Source organism: Melozone crissalis, unplaced genomic scaffold (genome assembly GCF_028551555.1).
Source record: "Melozone crissalis strain CALT ecotype California unplaced genomic scaffold, PUWL_Pcris_2 ptg000063l_1, whole genome shotgun sequence".
Lineage (NCBI taxonomy): Eukaryota > Metazoa > Chordata > Aves > Passeriformes > Passerellidae > Melozone > Melozone crissalis.
In genome coordinates, this window is record NW_026535841.1 from 12,813,620 (window position 1) to 12,837,442 (window position 23,823).

The window sequence follows — 23,823 nt, forward strand, 5'->3', positions numbered from 1 at the left end:
AGGTGTTAATGCCTTTAGCACTTGCAGGGAGTGTTATCAGTGTGAACAAAACAATATTTCCATAGCATATAAAAATCTCTGTCACTCCAAGCTGCTTATGTGAGCAACTTTTGTGGTGTAGAGCTGTTGCAGAAAACTGATATTTCTGTATTTTTAACAGAAACTACGAGAGAAACAGAAAGTTGTCCGGGAAAGTCACGGGCCGAATATGAAGCAAATGAAAATGTGGCAGGACTTTGAGAAATTAATGGAATGTAAGAGAGAATGTTTTCTGAAACAACAAAATCAAGCTGCCATTGGTCAGATCATTCAGGAAGGAGGTAAAGATAGGCTTGTGTTATGAATTCTTCCTCCTGATACTCACATGAAGTAGGAGGACTCTTGTTAAATACTGTTGCTTTCATCAATTCTACAGTTTTTGTACATGGTTGGGTTTTGGTGCATAAACAGAGAGAGCAAAGAGCCCCTCTGGAAGCTTTTGCTCTGTGTCTCAGTGCCCATGTGCCATGGCTGGAAGCTTTGGGAGGGCTGCACTGGGCTGAACCTGCTCGTAAATCTGTGTTTTAGGAGGCCAGGAATGGCATCTGCAGTGAGATCAAAGGGAAACAAATCCTCTGCAGGGTCACAGAAAACTCATGTAATTGCTCTGCCTCTCATTCTCTATCGATAAGGTTACATTTCTGCAAGGCCTGAGAGTCTTGATGTTGTATAATTGTGGCCCTCCTGGCTTGGCCCTGCTGTCCCCATTGTCCTTACCCAGGCAGTGTGGCAGCAGGAGCTGCTGGCCTGGCCCCAGCACTGCTGCCCATTCTTTCCTTGCACGGTTGAGCTCAGCTGATTGCCTGCAGAACAATCACTTGGATTCTGAGCTTTTTCCATTATCTTTTGCTGCTGTTGTTTTTAACAGAAGTTTTTTCCTTCCACATTTACCTCCTCTGTATTTTCTGAGAGTGAAAATGTAAAGGGAGCTCGGCTGAAGCTTTCCCCAGAGAGGAGTTTGGAGCTGTTTTGTCTGCACAGTGCAATTCCAAAGGGATTACACACACACAGAGGGTCATCCAGGGCTGGAGGTTATCCATGGATGCAGATATGGCCCAGGGGTTCTTGCATCTGGCCTGGAGTGCAGCCCTGAGCTGGGAGCCTCAGGCAGCTGTCCCTGCCCTCAGAGGTGGCACAGGGATGGAGGTGAGGACTGAGTGTCCCTCACACGTCACCATTGCAGAGGAGCAGCTCCTGGCCCTGTCACAGATCAGCAGCACAGAGATAATTCTGTGGGACAGAGCTCCTGCTGCTCTCCTTTGGCTTGCTGGATTCCTAGATAGGTTGGTGGGGTTTTTTATAGTTTTTCCTGCTTGAAGTAGAGTGTCTTTTTTCAGGATATAAAAAAAGTAATTTTGCTTTCTTTGATACCTAACTATGAGATCTTCTGCTGGTTTCTATATCCAGAGAGTATGGTAATTATATATAGAGTTCCTGGTTCGCCTTGCATTAAATATATTTGTTAACAGGACTAAAATAAAAACTGGCAAAACTACATTTTGACTGTATGATATTCTTCTTTTTTACATTTTTTGGGTGAAAGAAGGAAACTGTTGGTGGCTGGGTCACAGGAACAATGGGGTTATTTAATGACATTTATTTGAGAAGCTTCCAAAGGGCTCAGGGTGTGAGGAGTGGGATCCACAGATCCCAGGACATCCTCATGCCAGCCCTCCCACGCTGCCAAATAGCTGGAGATAGTTTTTCCCAACAGCTGCACACTGACCCCACTGTCCCAGGCCAGGGAGAGGAGCAGGGTGCCCTGGCACAGGGGGGAAGGAAGGCACAGGCACAGGTGGAGCTGTGCCACCACCCCCTGCCTCCAGGAGCTGATTGCTGCAGGATTCAGTGAGGCAGGGCAGGAATCTCTGCAGGGAAAGCTCAGGAAAGGCCAGGCTGTGTGGGTGGGCACTGCCATCTCCAGGGACACCTGGGGGCTTTGTGCCATCATCCCCTGCCCAGGTGCAGAGCTGCAGGAGCCATGGCAGAGCCATCCCTGGACTGCTGAAGGCTTGACAGCAACAGGAAAATAACACAGACTAGGAGATGTGAGACACTCTGAAAACGTGGGATAATCACCAAAAATGGACATTTAGGTTACTCAGGGATCAGCCTGTGGTTCAGAGTCACTGACAGGGCAGGGAGAAAGGAGATTTCATAGACTGGAAGTCAAAACTTTTACCCAAACCTTAGAAATCCTATTTGACTGGACCATTTACACAAAGATGTATGACAGGGATTAGCCTGCTGCCCAGGGAAAAGCAATGCCTTGGAAATTCACAGCAGTGATGTGGAGTAGGACTGAGAACAATCATTTGCTGGTTTTCTGTTCAGTTACCCTAAAAATAGTTCATCTTTCTTCCTTATAAAAACAGTTTATTGCTAGTTACTCAAAGATGACGTGATTGTTGTTCTGATCTGATTAGTGCTCTGTCATTTGTGCTGCACCAAGAAAGGGCACACATTATACACTGCAGCAGCAGCAAAATGACTTTCTGAGATGAAGCAAAAAATCATAATAACTGTTATCAAAGGAAAATTGGAACAACTCAAACACTATTTTTAGCTTTTTATACAAGTGGACATTTAATAAATGCAGCTTTAATGGATTCTGTTCACTGGCTTTTCCATCTAGTTCAGGATTTGATGGCAGCATTCAAAAATCTTAGAATTTCACAGTTTTATCTTCCTATCTTGCGACAAAAAAAGCTAACTTCTCAGTTTTTTACTTTGTTATTACTAATAGCCTGGCTGGTTAATAAGATTAAACATTCTAAAAGGCAAAATACTTGCATTTCTATTGGAAAGGTCCAAATAAATCAAAAATTTAGGTAAATTCGAGGCAGCAGCACTTACCAGATTTGTCCCAGCTGGAAGACCAATCCAAGCAGTCACATGAGCAGCAGGTCACTTTGGTTCCAAAGGCTTCTCCTTATCCCTGTCCAGAACTGGATGAGGCATCCATCCCAGCTATAAAACTACTGCAATATTCTGCAGCTTTGGGGGATTTAGTGATGTTGATTTCAGCTGTCCTTGGAGCTACAGCGAGATCCACATGGACCTGAGAGATGAAATAGTTCCAGACATCAGAAACTGGCATGGGAAAGCAGCACATCCACTGTTTTTTAGTAGCAGTCATTTACCATCTGGGTATCAGATAATCTGGTTTACATTAGAGGTACCATCTTATTTCCACTTGAACTATAATAACTAAAATGGATGTTATAAAACTTCCTTTGCTACCCAAACCTAGGATTGCTTATTTTCATCTCTTTACTCTCATGGAGATTACTCCTGAGGATGCCACATGCATAGAGGTGCCCACAGCCATGAAGGGTTTTGTGTTTAATTATCCCAGTTTGCAGAGCTTTCTTGACAAGACTTCCCTGCAGTTGATGCTGCTCTCAATTGCAGAACAGGCTGCAGCAGAGGTGGCAGCAGTGCCTGGAGATGCCCGTGGATCATGTACTATGGAATCAATGTACTGCTCATGGGATCATGTTCTGCCTATGGATCAGGTACTGCCCATGGATCATGTTCTGCCCATGGGATCAATGTTCTGCCCATGGAATCAATGTGGGATCTGGCTCAGGAGCTGGAGGTCATGGATCATGTTCTGCCCATGGATCATGTACTGCCCATGGAATCAATGTGGGATCTGGCTCAGGAGCTGGAGGTCATGGATCATGTTCTGCCCATGGGATCAATGTTCTGCCCATGGAATCAATGTGGGATCTGGCTCAGGAGCTGCAGGTGCAGCTCAGAGCTGGGATCAGTGTTGTGTGTCTGCCCAGAGGCAGCAGGAGCTCACTCCCTGTGCCTGTCCCACTGTGGATGCAGAGCCCATGGATCCCCTCTGGCAGTGCTTGGCCAGCCCGGAGCCAGCTCCTCCAGGGTGGCAGATGGTGACTGACTGAGCTCTGTCACCTCAAGTGTCCCCTTGCGGAAAGGCTGTGACACGGCGTGGGACCCTCCTCCATCGCCCTGGCCGGGACAGGGGCAGCTCTGGGTTGGTTCTGTCCGGCCCTGTTTGCTCAGAGCCCATTCAAAGGCAAATCCCAGCAGTGCCCGGGTTATCGCTCCCGGCAGGAGGTTCCCGCCCCGGGAACGCCGTTAACCCTTCATCTGCCTGGCTGCAGGGCACTGCAACGGGACTGACACCCCCGGCCTGCCAGCGCTCCAGTAAGGAAGTGTCACACGAATCAACAACTTTATCACAAGGTCCCACCTGTCTGGCACCACCCACGGGGGGAGTTGTTTCCTAACAATCAGAATCTGACCTATTTCCAGCTCGTTTAAAGAGTTCTTTAAATTCTCTCTGAATTTAAAGCGGGCTCTCCAAACTCCCGAGGCAATCCGTGTTATTCCAAGGGCAGTGGGTGAAAAGGGCATTTTTCACACTGATTCCCTGATTCCTGTGGTGTCATCCTGGGTGAGCAGCTCTGGGGACTTGGAGAGGGAGCAAACATGTCCCAAATAATCAGCAGGAACCGGGAGACAAACCTGACTTTCACAAGCCCTGACTTCAGTGGGAGTTTTGCCAAAACAAGGTCTGCTGGATTTAGCTCTGTTCTTCATCCTGACAGAACAAGCAGGAATTAAAGGGCCCATCATCAGATTTATGGCACACTGAAAATGAAAATAACAGTAATTATCTAAAATAACGCCTTTCAGCCAACACAAATCAATGTCCCATTGGACATGTTCTAATTTATAACAAAAATTAAATGTTTGTGGAAGATTTTCTCAGCACAAACAATTGAAATAACAAGTCTTGAGCAAAGTGGTTTGATTTTTCGTAGACATTTACGAGAGGCTGCTGCACAAATCCAGTGCTGAAATATTGAGTGTTTATCATTTGACTAAAACTGTGTTCTCTCCCTTGTATTTGAAGCCATTATTTATATTTATTATTAAAAAGTGTATTTTTGCCTCTTTTTTTGCCATTCCATTCTGCATAGTAATGAAAAAACTCAATTTTTGCTAATTAGGATACACACATCCAGTATTTGTTGAAAGCCAGGAGCTGGAGTTTTTTTCCTCCAAATGGATCTACTCAAGCCAATGTCTATTTTCCTGCTTCAGTTCAGTCTCTTAATACACAGTGAGATGTCATTTTTAAGCTTCTGAATTTTATTGCAACTGCTCAAGTTCTAAACCCACTCATTTATACAATAAGCACTTAATTAACTCTTCTCTTGAAATAGGATAAAGCCCAAACCTGCACTTTCTGCTAATACCAGAAAAATGCAGTTGACAGGAATATGGGGAATGGGATCTTACCAGCTATCAAAGAGAAATTCCTTTCTCTCTCCCTACTTATTTTTCCTGGAATGGAATAGAAATTTTGCTTTGCTCTTTGGGAGCAACAACAACAAAACCATAAAGATTTACATCACACACAAATAATGACCAAGTAAGGGAAATAATGAGGGAACCAATCTCCCAATTTCTTTATACATTTTACAACTGGTTCATACTGAAAAAAACCCTAAAACCCATTAAGATTCTCTGCAGGTAAAATTTGGGGATGTTTGGTTTTTTGAAACTGGATTATTCTTTTTCAAACAGCAGTTGAAATTCTAAGGTTATAAAGTATTAATAATTCAGCAGTTTATTTGGTTTACACTACCACAGCATTTTCTGGTGAGTAAACCAGGGTTCAGGCATTTCTTTGCAGTTATTATAGAAGTTTTACAGCCATTAGTGAAGAATTACCAAGAGCAAAAATGGCTGATTAATTACTTTGGGATTCTAAAAATGGAAACATTTAAAATTAAAATCACATTAAAATCGTACATTTTGCTTATCAGCTGCTATTTAAATGATGCAGTGCCCTAAAGCAGCTTTCTGTGGAGTGCAGCATTAAAACCTTGGAGGTTTTATAAAGTATTTATACAACAGTGTCCCCATCTCCCTCATGGTGTGTTGGAGCCTGCCGTGTTTTTATAGCGCGTTAAAAAGCAAACAGAACTATCAGAGCACGGAAAGTCACCCACAGACAACCTGTTCCACAAATATTTCACACTGATGCTGCATCTTCTGGCCCAAAGGGTTTCTGTCCTTGGTTTTCCCTTCTGTGGGCTCAGGGAGCAGTGAGGGAGGCAGCTCATGCTCCTGGGGCGGCGAGGGCAATGGGCAGTGCCAGGGATGGGGCAGTGCCAGGGGCTGGGCAGTGCCAGCACCATCCTGACATTAAATCTCCTCCAGGAAAATCTCCCACAGCTCCTGACCAGGCTCCAACAGTGGCTCACTCGCAGGGGGCTCTTGCTGTGGTGTTACTGCTCCTTTTGTGGGTTTTATTTACTATGCTGCACTTCAATATTTCTATGGGAAATGCAGCACTTTAAACTCTCACACCATGAAGGTTCTTTTCTGCTTCTTGGTTTAATTGAAGGCTGATCATAAAACACAAAGAGAGGGAAAGAGGGAACTCATATACTGGAAAAAACACTATAAATATTTTCCTGGGGTCATGGACACAACCTTGTATCACTTCACCCAGTGTTGTGGAAAGAATTAGACAACCCTTTCATGAAATATCTAAAAGGTGTTTACAATTCAATCCCAAATTAATGTGGCTTTTTCTTTAAAGAAAACATCCCCTAATTCTTAATTCTGTTATCAAATTTATTTCCAGCCTTTGAGGGGATTCACTTGCCGGTGACTTGGCAGTGTCAGACAAATGTTTGACTTTTATTCTGACACTTGTTGAAGAATTTGATTGAAACTATATATGTCTAGATAACACCCAACAAAGTGCCCCTCTTGCGTTTGTTTCGAGATATTTTTGGAAACAACAGAGGCGACCTTGGACAGAGCTGCTTTTCCAATTTAGGAATTCATTTGGTCTAAGAGAGTAAAATTATACTCTTTAATCCTTTCGTGTACCCACAAACAAGACAGTTTAATTTTATGCTACTGCAGAATTGTTTTTCTGAACCTTCTTGGCATTGTTGATCTGTTTAGGATAAGAATTAGTTTGGGTAATCAACAGCTACTTTCAAACGTACACATAAATAGTTTCTGATGTATCACATGGCCCTTAAAAATATTGTGTAATCCAGAATCTCAGCAGCCCTTTATGTAATACCTTTGCTCCTCTAGAACCAGCGCCAATAAAAGGTGTTTGCCTTTGTCTTTGCTTAGAAAAATGGGATTTCAAGGCAGAGCTCACAGAGACCTGATGTAAAATCTAAATGGGGACTAGAAGGGGCTGACACCTGTCCCCTCCAGCACAAAGGGTGTTTGTCAGGCTCCCAGTGGAAAAGCCAAGGTCTGGAGCCAGGTCCTCTCTCCCCCATTTGTTCTCTCCTGACTTGGGTTGCCAGCTGTGCAATTGTCTCTGCAGGGTTTTATTGCATCTAATCACTTAGGATGTGCTAAATAGCTTGCACTTAATTTTCTATACAATCAATATATTTTAATTCATTTGTATTGCTCTGCTCCAGACCTCCTGCACTCAGGGACAAAATGGGATTAGCTTGTGGCAATGATAATGCAGTTTCCCTGCTGGAAGTAGGGACAGAGTAAATGCTCCCGTCATTTATCCTGTACAAGATTTGCTCCCTTCAATATCAATGTTGTCCAGCGTTACCTAATGATCAAATCCAAGGAGTAACATGGAAACTAAATCTAGACATGCCAGTGGGATTTATCTGGGATAAGTGGCATATGCTTGGGAGTGTATTGTTTATATTAATTTGATCACAGTCCGTGTCAATGCACACTTTTATAGCTCTGTTACACTCTGCTCTGACTGATGGCTCAAGGTCTAACTCCAGAATATCCAGTTCCCTGATTTTATGGCATTGTCATGTAAAGTATTTCTGGACAGCTTAAGAGAAACTACTCTGATCCTGTGAATCCGTGTGACTACATTGGCACATCCACAAATCGGGTTAAAATGAACTATTTGGTGGACCAACTCCATCACAGAATCTCAAAATAATTGACAAGTCATAGTGAATTCTGTTGGCCATGCAGCCAGATCAAAAATTAATGTAATCTTCTGGATGAACAAACCCCCTCTGGAATGGAACAGAAGCAAAAGCAGGAATCCAGTCCCTGTCTCTGGGCTGTGCTCTCAGGGCATGCCCAGGATTCCCAACCTGATGTCCCTGTGAAACCTCCTCAGGCTGATCCTGAATATTGTTGCTCAGGCCCCCAAGCCCCCATCCAGCCCCAGGTTTGGGTTGCTGGAACACAAAGGAATTTGTGTTCTCCAACGTCACCGAATTTCCCAGCGCACGAGTCAGTGTCCTCGCTTGGAGTATCCTCAGCTGACCCTGCCACTGCCTGAAAAGCAATTCAGGAGTGAAATCTCTGAACATTTGAGATGTGAGAATTCATTGAAAAGTGTAATGGAAAGGTCAGGACAGATAAAAAATAAACAAACATGATACAGACAGAGATAAAGGCAATTCCTGAAGGAGCTTTTAATTACATTGCAACGAGGAATTTCAAACATAAAAAGCATCACAACTCCTTCATGGAGCTAATGGAGTCAACAAAATGAAATGTGAGATTTTTCTCCTACCCTGAGATTTTTTTGTAACGCCAGAGAGATAAGATCAGGAGAAGCCCAGTGTGCATGTATGCACACAAGGTTGGGTCTCACTTAGAAACCAAAATACAACCTGGAATTTGTGAGCTTGTTCTTTATACATTTCAGTTGTTAACAAGTGTCTACTTTGTCCTGTAGCTGAAATATTAATTGTATAACCTGACACTGAAATAACTGGGAATTCTATTTTTTCTTAGAGGAAATGAAGCTATTTTTAATATTGTATTATATTGTTGGAATATTGTTCAATGTTGCTTTCAAAAACTGCAAAGATGCATAAATGTGAAAGAGCTGCCAGAGAAAAACTGGCTGGCTTGGAGCATGGTAAGGGATGGGAGAGTTTGGGTTTCTGGTTTATTGCCCCAGGCAGCTCTGGACAAAGCTGCTGCTTCTGCTTGTCTGTCTCCTCCTCACTGTGCTGGAATTGGCTGGATTAGCCCTCAAATAGAAGAGCAGATTTATCTCTAAGCACTAAGTCTTACTTTTACATATGAGAGCAACTCCAGGGTAACCTCAGTTAATGAATAACCCAGTCAATGGTGAAAACTCCTATTTAGTCTGATAAATTTGGCCTTAAACAAAAACTTTTGTTGATACAAGCACATACAACAGGGGAATAAAAACATTTTCCCCCATGAGAATTTCAGTGTCGAGAGAAAGAAAGATAATTAAATATTCGTATCATTTCATGAAAAAAAGAGTTATGTTTAAAAAAACCCCACAACTTTTGAATACAAAGTCAAAATTTTCATGAGAAAATTTAGACTTTTGGGGGAAAAAAACCCAAATTCAGGTTCTTTAGTCAATACAAAAAATTTAAACCAATTCAAAATGCTTTGATGGAGATGTTCTCCTTATACCATGTACAGCCTTTACTGAGTAGCTCATTTGGAATCAGATGAACTCCTCATTACAGGCTCAGTAATGTTTCCAGCATCATATCCCACAAGGAGGGACATGAATACTGGACTTTCATAATAAAGGAAATTTCTTTGATACAGCAGCTGCATCAGAGCCAATTTCACCTGCAAACACACAGTGCTAATGCAATTTATCTTTATTTGAAACAATCCATATGGGTACATCCAGTTTTTATAAAAGGGTACGCAATAGAGAGGTTTGCAATGTTGTGGCTTCCCTGGTGCATAAATATTGAATCCCCAAACACAACATTAGCTAATTAAGTTGGGGGCAATTATTGGCTGGAGGAAAAGAAATCATTAAGTGAGCATGGGCTAGGCCTGCCCTCTCACTGCACTTTCTGTGGTTGCTCCTGAATGCAAGGAGGATCCTGGGTTTCCAGGAGATTAACCCCAGCAATAATCCACGCCTAATCTAAATCTAAAAGGAAGCCAAAATAAAAATTGGATGGAGCTTCTTAATTTGCAGGGTGCTGCACAGACTGTGTGGAACTTCAGCCAAAGCTCATTCAAAACAAGAATCCCTCCAGTAAAATGGTGGTGAGGACTCTGCTTCCAGCTGAAGCTGTTCCTTGGCACACACCAACACATTCCATGAACAGCCAGGAAAACCCAGGAGAAGAGGTGGGACTGCTCTGTGGCACCTCAGCCTAAACCAGCTGGAATTATGGTGACAATATTTTTTTCAGTGGTGCTGGCACAACTCTGTGGGACTGCACAGTCAGGCTTATCACAATCTCTTGGTGAAAGATGATTATTAACTCAGTTGTTCAGTTTATGGCCACAAAACAACTGAGAGCACAACTGAAGGGGTGGAGAGCTGCAGGGGAGGAGTGGGGAGAAAGGGACATGAAGAACAAGGGCTGAAGCTTCCTAAACTATCCTCTCCCTCAAAAAAATATATTTCTGCAGAGCTGCACCTCTGGCTGCAGTCCCTGTTGTCCTCAATGTGCTTCAGGGACAGTATGAAGACAAATTAGAAAAATAACAACTGTTTTATTAAAAAGCTCCCAAGCCAAGGTGAAATCTTCCCTTCATCAAAACCTGCTCCCCTAATGGATGTTGAGTGATCACAAAGTTAAACAGCAGAAAACAAGACAGACTTTTATCACTTAAGAAATGCCTACCAGGCAATCAGTGCTGGGAAGGCAGGAAATTAATACTCATAACTTCTGGTTACTCTGGCAGCAGGGTCGTGCTCCTCTCCTTCGTGTGAGCCTCAGAAAATGAAATACGAAGGTACAGAATAATCACCTGGGCTTTTGCTTTTCCAGGGAATGCTTTTCCCTGCATCACCTCATTGTCCTCCCCTCTGAGAATGTATGCATCTGTTAAAGTGGAACATATAGTTCTGGAAATGTGTCGCCTACACGATGGATAAATCAGACTGAGCCTCTTTCCTGATGTAATGTCTTGGACAGATCCCTCCTGAGCTCCTCCACAGCAATTTGGAACAAACAAAGACAAATCAGACTGCCCTAATTAGTGCACCCCATCATTTACACTGATTTCATGGCTTTTATTTAACGCCACAATAACTCCCAGACACACTGGACATGTTCTGTGTATTGATAGGTAATATGAGGTAAAATACAAGAACAGGGAGATTTTAAAAATACTTATGCAAGAAACTGTGGAAAATATCAAAATACTGCAATCCAGTTGTGGGCTATTATGTAATTCAAGTAGACAATATTTTTCAATCTCTTAAGCAATGAAAATTTAAAATATGCAATAAACTCTACATTGCCATGTGTCTTGTTTATGGTCAGTTTAAGGATTGCAGACTGTGTCAGTCTGGTTTGGGCTTTGCCTTTGCCAAATTGAGAGAGAAGCTGTAAAGGAAACATTCCTAACAGTATTTTTCTGAGTAAATGCTTTCATCCTGACCTTTATTAAAAACACACATAACTAATGCAAATGTAATAATAACATGCCTCATTGCCAGCAGTTTGTGCAATATCATTAAGATATGCATGAAATGCCATATAAAATCAAGATGTCTGCTTCCAGGAATTGTTAGACTCTCCTTAGGATTAGCAGGAAGACAATTTCTAGGGGAATAATTCACTCCTGCTCTCAGCATAACCCCTGTGCAGGGATGAACTAACCTCTTTTGAGTCAATCAAGTCACACCTACCTGGGATAAAAGAGTGCGACCCAAATAATCCATAATTAGATCCTCAGCTGCCAGCACTATCAATCTCCTGAGGCCTGGGGTGGCCTGAGCTGCCCTCGTTCTCCAGCTGCATTTCAGGCAACAGGATTCATTCTTGAAAGAAAAGAGAAAATTTTCAGGCACGTGGAATACTAAAATCATGTTGTTGGACATTCATTGTCTTGAAGTATCTTAATTTGTTGCCATTAATATCTAATCAGGAGCCAGGTGATGACCTTGCCAAGCAGAACAGCAATTATGTTATTGCTCATGCAACTGGGGGCTGCTTGATGCCTTTTATTACACCTTGAAGGGAAATTCAGATGCTGCTCAAACAGATTTGAGATCTTCAAACAGGTTTAAGATCTTCATATCAGGTTCAATCTGCCAAAATCACTACCCAAAAGTTCAGCTGCACACACCCTGTACACAAATTCATTTTTAGAAAGCCAAAAAACTGGATCAATACTGAAATTATAAAAGAATTTATTTTCCTATTATTCTCATATATTGGGTGTTTAATATCTCTTACCTTTCAAGAACATGATATTCTTGGGATAATTCAAATTGATACTCTTTGTTTCCAGTACTATTTTTTCAGTGGTCATTACATAAATGTAGTGGTTACATGTGGCTTTGAAATCCCACAATGATATAATTAAAACAAAAATAAATATTTCTATTTTAGCAGCTTATGATGTAATTAAATGAAAAATGTTGCATGCAAAGATTTTAATTTTATATAGAATCCCTTATTCACAGCACAACCCTTATGTCACTTGAATCTGTTTGAAAAAGAAAATCTTACTGGTATCAGGTACAAATTAAACTCATTCCTTCCCAAAACCATCTGGATTAAATCCTCTCAAGCACTAACACACCGAGGCACACAGAATCCTTCCAAAGGATCAGAAGGCCCTCACACAAACTGCAGGGATTTTTTCCTCATTTCTATGGCATATGTTGTATCAGAAAATCACAGTTAAAAGAAATTTCATGCTCAAAATGGAAATCTTTTCTCACATGTACCGCAGCCAGAAATTCCTGTGATGGCAGAATTAAATTCGGCGTTGTTCTCAAATGGTAAGGAAGCTACAATATGGAACAATTACCTTTTTTTTTACTCCTAACTACAGAAATTGTTACTTTCTCTGAACATTTATAATCATCTTAAAGACTCATCAGTAGCTGTCAAAGAAGCCCATTGTCTCTGCCCAGAATTTCTTTTGAATTTTTTACAGGAATTTGCATATGTGCTGATCTAGAAGAAATAATTAATCCCTTTTTTTATGTAAAATGGAATGAGTGCAGCAGATGGGAAGTGATATTCACTTACAAACACATGCAAGCAGCATCTTAACCTCAGCTGAGATTGTTTTTGCCACAACGCAGAAAGGTGGACTGCTACCAGGGGGCCACAACAAGCACATAAATTCAATTCCAGACTGGTCAGACTGGAGAGAGAACAATTTTGATGATTTCAGTGTCTATCTTCTGCCAATATTTTTATTTTCTTTCTCTAAAAATACCCCTAGAGGAAAAAATCTCACTGCATGTAACTTCTTTCTGTTGAGTCATTTGGTTTGTTTATGAAGCCTATGTAGAGGTGCAGTTTTCCAAAACGCCTCCTGCATGCAGAATAACTCCCCTCTGAACAGACTCTACCTGAGCATCAGGGAAACAAATAAACCTGTAGCTGAGGACATTTCAAGGACAAGAAAAATGACTGTTGAGAGGAGAATTATCTGATTTGCTTCGTGTTTATTTTTACTTATCTCCAGTAATCTGCTCTCCAACAGAAGATGCTTATTTGCAGAGAGAAAACTGTCTCCTTCCTGGACTGATGCCCAACTGGAGCAATGGTGCCACTAAGGACAAGAAACACACTCTGAGCATGGATTGACTCATGTAACAGTGACCAGTGCTAGAGAAGCAATGGTTTGTGTCATATATGTCACCTAGTTGAGGATAAATTCCTCATTTCTTCCCATCACGCTTCTTCCCCACTAGGCTAAATCTGCCTTCCACCCTGGAGGTGCATATTCCCAAGTAAAATATTCTACATGTAAAATTTTAGAATTAATTATTCCCAAAGAACTCGTGTAGGGAAGCTCTAAGGTACAGCTCTGTTAATTTATTTTACACATGCTTGCTGCCAAGTCAGGGGGTTTTACAATTTCACAAGAAGTCTTCCTTTGAGGAACTGCTTAGAAAAACTTGTTCAGTCCTGGTGTCCGTGATAAAGGAACAATTCCAGGTTACCAGCTGAAGTAAACCTGACTGCAGCAGCCTGGTGGGTGCGCAGGTGAAGAAGCAGAAAAGACCTGTTAAATTTTTTGCTGCAACTGAATCACCAAGAAAAGTGAAAAAGGGAAAAAAATTAAGGCTCAGCCTTTCCATCTGCTTAAGGCTCAACCCTTATTTTTAGTTTATTTCTCATGCAGTGACTTTGTCTTGCAAACTCTTTCATGCGAGGCATTAACTAAGGCTGAGTTACTGGTGTGCCAGTGATGGTATCCAGTAGTTACTGAATATAAACCTGGTGTTTGTGTGCTCTGAGCCTTTGCCTCAGTAATATCTTTAAATATAATAGTCTCTGCCTGTTGGCTTGTTTTCTCATAGGGAGGGTGACAGAACATTTTGTGTTCTCTTATCTTCAATAGCAATGAAACAGGAGGAGCCCCACAATGCGAAACCAAATCTACTGCTATTAATACAACATCCCAGCCACAGAGAAGAGATTTGTTTATTTACCAAAGCTAGAGATGCCTCTCTCTGACCTTTCTTGTGCTTGTGTGCTTTAGCTGGGAATAGATTCCTCAGAACTGGGCGCTCTTTTAAAAATATACAGTAAAAAACATACACACAACACCCCCGAAGCAGAGCCCAGGCTGCAGCCCAAACTGCATGAAGTGACACACAGCTTTGGGGAGTTGCAATAAGCCTAACTAGGGCACAGTCCAAATTCAGTTTGGATTCTCTGCTAGAGCTCAGAGATCAGTCAGCTCTGCAAAGCCCACTCGCCTTCCTCGCTGCCACTCAGCGACACGTTCTGACTATAACCATACATGGGCCCGTTTCTGTCTGAGGCCCAGCAGGTCCCTGCAGCCCTAGAAACCTGCCAGGATGGATCTTCTCCTTCTCTGCATCATTAAAAACTGCTTCACACCAGAAGGTACTTGGTTTAAAAAACCCCAAACAAACCAGAGATTCTTTTCCTGGAACTCACCCTGCTTTACCTGGGCTTTAAAGCAGTGAGAATCATCACATACACAAACCAAACATTTTTTTAATGATCTTTTTCACAGTTGGTTGTGTTCAGTGACTGCCTGGACAACTTAAAATAGTATCTGGAAGAGTTAAATCTTGCATTAGCATTAGGGATTCAACCTGGTTTAACCTCACAGACTCAGGATTTTTTTGTTAAGCTGGTGCATCTCTGGTATAGCAAGAGCCTGGAGCTCTCCACAGCTCCCTTTGGTGATCCTTGCTGGACAGCCTTGCACTGAAGTTCCTCAGCTTTCTGCTCCTCAGAGCAGCAGCCTTGCACCACAGCTGCCAAAAAGGAGTGTGGGTTGGCTCTTTAGCCCCTGGGTTCTCCAGCTCAGCACATTGATTCAACTTACCCCTAATTTTGGTACCCGCTCCATTACTGGTATTTTCATCTAAGCTGACTAATAATGACTTACAGAAGCAAATCTGGGAGTAGGAACAGGAAACAAGGGAAGGAACTGGCCCTACATGTCCTGATTGAAAATAATCATTAAACCATTTATAAAAGGGAAACAACAGTAATGTCATGTCCTCCTCCAAGAGCTATGACAGAAGGCAGCACCCAGGCCCTTGGTTTGACAGTGTCAGTCACCTGTAGAATTAGAAATAGGAGGCAAGAGACCAAAACGTGGACTGTCTTTTCTCTATAACCACTGGGAAAACTATCTATACATAAAATCTTCCAAATATTATTCTTAACCATACATCAGTCTAGAAGGCCAAAAACCTGTCTTTCATTACTCCAGAAACTACTTCACACTTCTGAAGGAACTGGTTTAGGAGTGATGCATCCCCTCATGCTCTGACCAACTTCACACTTCATTTTTTATCCAAATCTCAGTAACAGCCTTTGGGGACCTTGTCTGTATTCCTTCCTACTCAAGTCTGTTCCATCTGCCTGATCCCCTTGGTGACTTTGTAATACTTCTTTTGTGTCACCACAGCTCCTGCTGCCTCCCAGTCAAACTTCCCACACTGATCTGCACTCCTGCTTTTGCATCTCCACTGGCTGCATCTGCAGGCACATGAACAGGGGCTTGTTTGTGTGCACCACATTTACTGTGACCACTCTCACAATTCAGGTTCAGGCACAGAACTCTGCACACACAGCAAAGCTCTTTTCCATGGGAAAATGTCAAAAAGCAGGAATGAGGGGAAAGTTCTGTGAGGAACCTGTGGGAAGGGTCCCCTCACCCTGCCTGATTCACAGCTGGGGCTTCTCCCTGGCAGCTGACACTGCTGATGTGAGAGGTTAGGCAAGAGTGGGAGCAGATTCCTGTGGGGCTTCACCAGCCAAATTCCTATCTAGCAAAGGTTGCTACAGCAACCTCTGAGCCTCCTGACATACAGAAATTATTGTAATGGTGCTGAAATGCCTCCCCACTGCTCTGAGACAGGATAAGGATAATCCTTGCCTTTGATACACAATGGTTGCCCACTGCCACCGTTCAGCTCTGTGCAAGCACCAGGTTTCCTGAACTTGCCAGGAGCTCATGGCTACTTTTCCCTTTCCCTCATTTACATGCAAACACAGAAATAATAAACCTAAACATCAGACAACAAGAACTACAGTTCCAACACCTTTTTTTCCCATGGAGACCGTAAGAGAAAAACCAAATCATGTGGCAGAAGTTAATATACTGCTGAGTGGGCTGAACAGAATTTAGCAACCTGTACAAAGCCAAAATATGTATTTTCCAGAGTAGAGTTTGTGGTTTTCAAAAAACACATAGATGGAACGAAGCATAAACAAAGCAAAGAGGACAATACCCTCAGAGCTTCTCAATGACTCAATGTCAGCAGGTTTTTGGCTGCCCCCAGCCTGTGCTTGTTTTCCTCTGGCATCTGTCCCGCTCACAGGTCGTTCAGTCCACTGGACTATGTAATAAATACCAGACAGAGATGATGCTTTAGACAGAACAGGAACACTTGTGACTGAAACAGGTCCTGAATCTAGAATGGGGTGGCCTGAGGACAATGGGGACATAGAAACAGCAAGTGGTGTATGCTGTAAGTGGAAAAATTTTCACAGAACTTCTCCCCTTTCCCTCCTTTTCACTTTTCAGCAACCCAGTTTGGTCTAGGAGCCAAAAATGAAAACAGCAGAATCACTGATCTGAAGTAGTACCTGTGCTTACCTGAAATAACTGATGACATTTTAAATGATTTCTTTAAAAACAAGAGTCATAACTTTTGTACAGATGCCCAGCTTTAACCTGAGCATTACATTTTGGCCACAACAAAAAAGACTCAATTTCTCTGGGTATAAATCCAGTCAAATCCATGCAGTTACCTCCTGGCTGAATTTGGCCTAACATGCCTAAAACCCCCTTGGGATGGTTCCATTCCAAGCACTGCACTAATCCAATCTCCTGCAGCTGCTGAATGCTGTGATATTTGGTGTCAGCACACGGCATCTGAGACTTTTTGACACAAGCTTGGTGCCATTAATAGAGTATTTAATTGCTTTTTCACTTTTCACCAGGTCTGTGAGCTTTTGGATTAGCACTGAAAAGCTTCAGAACAAACCCTTCTTTCAGTGTGACAAAATATCTTGCTCAAGTCAGAGAAAATTTCTCTTTTTTACTTCTCTCAGTTTAGTGTCTACTGTGAAGATGATTTTCAGAGATCAAGAAAAACATATAATGTTTAAAAGAAAACATTTGTTAACTTAGGATTTCCTGGATATTTCTGCTTTCTTATTTATACTACGTCCTGGACCTTGTGAAATCACTGTTTAACTTTCAGTATTATTTATGGAAGCAAGCCTGTTGCTGTTTCCAGATCTCACAGAGAACTTTCAGTTTGCAGTTTCAGTACCAGGTGTATAGTCCTGGTTTAAATTAATCAAGTAAAGAAGCAATGTAAAATGAGTATTTAACCCTCTCACACCCTGGCTGGGTCTCCACAGGCAGGATGTTTTTTTACCTCTAAGCTCTCTCATTGGAGTCAGGGTTCTGAGTCCTCAACCCTCCTCTTCTATGACAATTTGGAATTTGGGAATGCACAGCCTTTTCAGAGGTAAGCACTAGTTTTGGAGCTTTTCTGTAGTGCACACAGAGAGATTTGAAATATTGCCCCTTGGTTATACATATAAAGTTCCAAAGCATGGAAAGAGATTCGAGGAAATGAACAAATTTTATGAGGCTTTGCATGCTGTCACTATTGATCAAAACTCTTCAATCCACAGCAGAAAGAGGCAGACAAGGCATAATGATTCAGTGCACTGGATGTGTGATAAATCATTATCAACTTGTGCTGTCAGTGGGACTGCTCTGACTTAACAGCCACGAGGGAGAAAATCAGCTTCAAGTGGGACCCTCCTGAGCACATGGCCCAGGATTTGCAGGCTGCAGCACCATGTGCTGCCCCTCACAGCTGCACAAACTGAGGGCAAAGAGATTTAAAATGTGAGCAAATCAGAAATCCACATTCTACATTCATTTGCATGGGCAGAAGTGACCGTGCACACAGGAAATCCACGTGGCTGCTCCAAGCAGGGCTGGAAATGGTTGCACAATAAGGATATAAAGAAAATTATGACAGCAATAATAAGTAACTCATTTAAAACTCTCCTCAGGTGCTGCCTTCTCTTGCTGACACCTGTAGCTTTGTGTCACATGGCAAAAGACACACGGGATCACTGCTCAGGCTCCAGCATTGGGGAAATCCTCTCAGGAGGCTCCTGGGATCACACAGAGGCTGCAGCCTGATGCTGGTAAAAGGATGGAATATTGTTGTTTTCCAATTCTGCTGTTTTTCTTTTAAACCTGGGGAAATGTATCCCTAAGTCTTTATTTAAAAGAGGAAATATTAGGACTTCAAAATCAAGCATGGAGTGAAATTAGAAAATTTCAGTGTTAGAAAAAGAAGCCAGGAATCTTGTAATTAAAGATTCCTTCAGGGCATATGCATGGAAAGGCAACCTTTATTCTGGCATTTTCTAACTTCGGTGTACTTGCAAATTATGCATATTTTGGCAAAGATTTTGTATCTGTAAAATGTATATATTATATATAGAACTGAATTAATCTCTGATATATTTTTGCCTCATAAATACAGTTTCCTGTTTCCATGCTAGCATCTACAGCATTAACATATTCACATGCCAGTTGCTGGATTTATTCTTGATAATCCAAAGGCTAAGACTGGACGTGCTCAGCCTCTCCAAATTTCAGTCTTATCTAGCATTTTTTCTGAGTCACCCAGATAAATTATCTCTATGTCCTGGTAAAGTGACTTCTCTTGTCCAGGGGCTCTGGAGAGCTCCAATTTTTTTTTCCACATCTGACACACGATTATGAGTTCAAATGCTAGACTGATGAACAGAATTTCTCTTCTTTTTCACTGATTTAATTTTTGAGACTGTGTAATGTTGTACCAAGAGTTTCTAAATAAAAGTAGTTTTAAAAACACTACATTAGCAAGAGTGTGGCAAATTTATTTCAGTGTGCAACAAGCCACATAAAGAAAAAGCAACACAATGAATCTGAAAATAATCTTTCTGTAGAATTGGAAAAGTGGAAGGAAGGCTGGAGAAGGAGAGACACTAATTCATCTTCTTGCAAATCATATAAGAATGTGACATATTCATTTGTACTTGAACAGAGTATTTCATTCTCCAGGAAAAAAAATCTATAAATTTTTTCCCATAAATTAAATAAATGAGCTAACAAATTATAAAAGAAAAAAAGAACATATTTAATTTCTATTGCACTGAAATATTGAATTATACACATGGTTCATTCTCATTCATGTCCTTCTGTAATATAAATGTTCTGCAAAAGCAGCAAAACTGCTCTTTGCTGCTGCCTTCGAGTGGAAGTTTCTCTGTGTATTATGCAAACATTTGAGTCCCATTTAATTCAGTGAGAACTGAGGCACTCAGAGCCAGGCACTGAGGGCTCTGTTGGACCAGGAGCTGAGCACAGAGCCTTCAGTATTGCACCTGCACAGCCACCCCATGGCCCTCTGCCCTCTCTGCTGCCTGGGGACACTCAGGGACAAGAGGCAGGCAGAGCACCAAGCAGCTCTGAGAGGCTCAGAGATCTGATGTGCCAGAACACAAACCACACCGGGCTCAGGAAATGCTGACTGCCTCCAGGGAGGGGTTAATGAAGGATAAGTGTGTACATTTGCTGTTTGGTGCTCAAATAGCACTTCCTTATGACAGTATGCATTACTTAATCTGCAAAGGTCAATGGATTGCTCTTTAGTTCCTTCCAAATGCCTGTGCAATGAACTTTGTCATTTTTCATAGACATTTCTCAGCAAAGAACTGGTGGTACAGGTTTGAGGCCTAAAATGCCTCTTCAGCAGCAAACAGCTCTCACTGCACTGGATTTCCACACTCCCCACACAGCTTTAGAACTGTCAGAGTCACCAAGCAGAGACTCCCCTGTAGCCTCACTCTCAATTTGCACAGAACCTTGCACAAGCTAACCAATAAGAAGTACAAGTATTAATTTCCTTTTAATCCTCTTGTAATATAAATGATCAGCCAAGGTATTGAATGTGTGACACAAGTGCAAAGAGATGTAGGAATACTGAGATGATGTTATCAACCTGCAGTGTGGCTGTAGTTAACAGCAGCTGGGACGAACATCTTACTCTGCATTAGATCACTTTAAAAAAGAAGTGGAAATATTGCAGGTCAACAGCTTCTCCAAACTGCAGAAATGCCCAGAGAATGGGATGAATGAGCACAGCCCTAATCCTGGGAGCTAAAGCACACAGCTGCTGCTCCCCTTTCCCCTGGTGGTGCTCCACTGGAAGCAGGCATGCTGCTGTGGACAGCAGACCCCAGGTTTGGGATATATTCTGACCCAGGGTGGATGCCTGGAATAGCACTGGAAATCTCCCTGCAGCACCAGGACAGCAGGGTTTAACTTAGCAGGTACTGGAATGCACAAGCACAGCACAGAGACAAGACTGGGGAATTAGGCTGCTGGCAAGTAGCAGCTGAAAGCTGATTGAACACAACAGATTGGGCTTTCAGAGTGGACAGATAGGGAGCAGCTATTTCAATGGAGTATTAACAGTTTTGCTCTTAATTATTTCCAAACCTTCCAGCTAATGCAAACTCAGCATGGCATGTATTTTGGCCTCAATTAATTATTTGTTGTTTCTGTGTGAATCCAGCTAAAAGAAGGCTGAGTGGTTTGTTGAGAATTTCTGCCTCTCTGAAATCATTCTCTTAAGTGCTTGGCTTACTTCTGCAAGCAGCTGTCATGTAAGTAACTGAATCTATGCCTCACAAAAATGGCCACTTTCTCCATTTCAAGTGGAATTTCTTTCTGAAATGACACTGCCCTGCAAGCCAACAAATGGTTCACCATGGCAGGTGGAAGGCCATGGAAGTCCAGAGCTAAATGTGGAAACTCTATGCCTTCAGAAAAGGGAGATTCCTGTCTTGCCTATCTTGCATCTTTTTGGTCTGGGAGGAGCTGACATTGAGGCATTCCTATGTCTGGAACAGCTTTTTCTAGAATTTTCTGGAAGTATTTATTGGGAAATTTTCCCTCAGATCCTTGCACAGTTAGTCATGTGAAAGCCACAACAGCTGGTTTACACATCAAAAAAATAAACAATTACTAATAAAAATGTCAAACCTCTCCTAAGCATCTCTGAAATAAGAAAATTATCTTCCTAAATATGTTTGAACAAACTGCTTTAATGCAGCTATTTCCAAAAGAGGTCTCTTTTCATATCTGTACTTTCTATACACCCTCCTTAATCCACATTTTATATAAAATACCTGAGATCTCTCATCAATACTAATCCAATATGGATCCAGACACACAATAGCACTTGTGACAGATGGGACAGAATGTCCTACATGACATTTATTCAGCTTGTGAGAGGACAGACATATAAAGCTTATGGCAGCATAAAGTAAAAAAGGTTCATGGAGCCAACACATGGTCCAGTGTACGGAGTGTGACTGACACAAAGCCAACCCAGCCCAAAATCTGACACATCTTTTCACTGTCATGGTGAATTTATAGCCTGAGATTTTTATAGTCTCTTCCTCAAAAAAAAAACCAAAAAACCAAACTACCCAATCCAAAGCCCCCTTCAATTTCTGCTTTTTATTTCATTGCCCTGAGGAGAAGGAGAACATCCTCTCATGGAATTGACGTGAGAATGAGTTTAACTGAGCCTCTTTCCCAATCAGAATAATTGAATTGATGCTGCTTTGAGCCAAAACAGTAAAAAAAATAAACTACTGGTACTGCTTTGGTGTATAATGGCTTTCAGGCCTCTTGTTTGGATGATTCAGAAGGAATCAAAATGTACAGAAAGAGTAACAAAACCCAGTCCTGTGTCAGCCAGGATCAAACAAAAGGACAACTGGCAAGTCATGGTTTCCAGCGGCAACCACAGTTTTTCAAGCAAAAATTGTTAATGGATAGGAGATTAGGGGTTTGATTAAAAAAAATGGGACATCACACTTAGTAGGAGCTGAGATGAGCTGCATACATCCCATGCCACATGGAAAGATCTCTTTCCCATCAGCCAAAATGTCTGTACAGAAAGAAACATAAAAGCAACAGAAGCTGTTCATGGCTGCAGCACATCACAGCTATAAAGTGTCCCCAATTCCAGTATTTTGAAGCCTTAATAGGTATCACAAAAACACCCAAAAATTGTCTCAACATATCAGAACACTGAATGCTCACAGTTTTCTTATGGAAGATGAGCATCCCCAGGCTTTGAAGGAATACCTGCCAGATTCCCATGGCTTGGTGATTGGACATTTTTTTTCCAAGTGGTGCTTGCCTTTAAAAGTCAGTTTAATCAGAGGAGATCTCCCAGCTTTGCAGAGCCCCAGGGAATTCTGCACACCAAATATGAATTAGTAATTTCACTTATCCCTCCCCACAGTTGTCATAAACAGGTGCTGCATGAACACAGGCCAGAAACAATTCATGTCTTCACCATTCTCAAGGAAATTTTCATTTGTCTTTCTTCTCAGCTTTCTTCTGTGACATTTGAAATGAGCAGACTCTTGTATCTGCAAGGTAATCAAGTTCACATTTGGGAATGGTACATGAACTCTACACAGTGCCCCGAGGCCCAGGCCTGAAGGAATTCCAAGAGTGCAGGGATGGAAAATGCACAGACAGGAATAGGAGGTGGTTTAACCCAGCAGGCAGCCAAACACACACAGCCCCTCACTCTGCAGCAGACACTGGCAGGAAAATTAAATTAACTCTGTCCCAGGCAGCACCAGGACAGAGGAGCACGGTGAGAGAAGGAAAGGGCATTTTTAGACTGGGGAGGCACAGGTAAATGTAAATTATGTGAATTGGAACAACAGTGCTCCTCCCTCCCTTTGCACGGGCACAAAGAGCTCCACCAGTGCTGTTCCAGTTCAGTGCTGCCACAGCTCCCCGTGTGAAGGCAGCAGCAGCCAGGAGAGCAGTACCAGGAATGCTGGTTGTGTTCCTCCAGTGCTGCAGAATTTCTGCTGCCACACCTGAATTATTCCTGGAGTACCTGGTGCTGCTCCTCCCCCTCCTGCACGGCTGGCTGAAGCTCCAACCTGGCCCTAATTGTGCAGCAAGTCTCAACAAGAGCAGCAAACAGTCCCCAGCATTCCTGGCACCGCAGCACACGGCAGCAGGAATTGTCTGTTAGCACTTGCCATCCACAAGAGACAGAATGTGTTTTCCAGTTAGGAATTGTGGATAAGAGCTGTGAACCCCAGACAGAAAGTTTGTACTGCACCTTCCATTTCAGCTATAGAGTCTTGATTTGCAGTCAGATAAGGCAGGACAATGCCTGATAATGCTTTTGTTTTCTCTTTCAACCCAAGCTTCTTTTCACTACTCCATTGAAGGCAACATTATCCAAACGTGTCC

The 23,823-nt window shown here is 42.2% G+C and overlaps 1 protein-coding gene across 2 annotated transcripts in view; it reads left to right on the forward strand.

Moving 5' to 3' along the window:
* Nucleotides 1-1,521, forward strand: part of IFT81 (intraflagellar transport 81) — a 36,577-nt gene extending 35,056 nt beyond the window's left edge. For both annotated transcript variants that reach the window (XM_054288824.1, XM_054288825.1), the window contains one exon: nucleotides 161-1,521. In XM_054288824.1, the coding sequence (XP_054144799.1) occupies nucleotides 161-343 (183 nt within the window). In that variant the 3' untranslated portion in view covers nucleotides 344-1,521. The remainder of the gene's footprint in view (nucleotides 1-160) is intronic.
* Nucleotides 1,522-23,823: the final 22,302 nt, after the last annotated feature.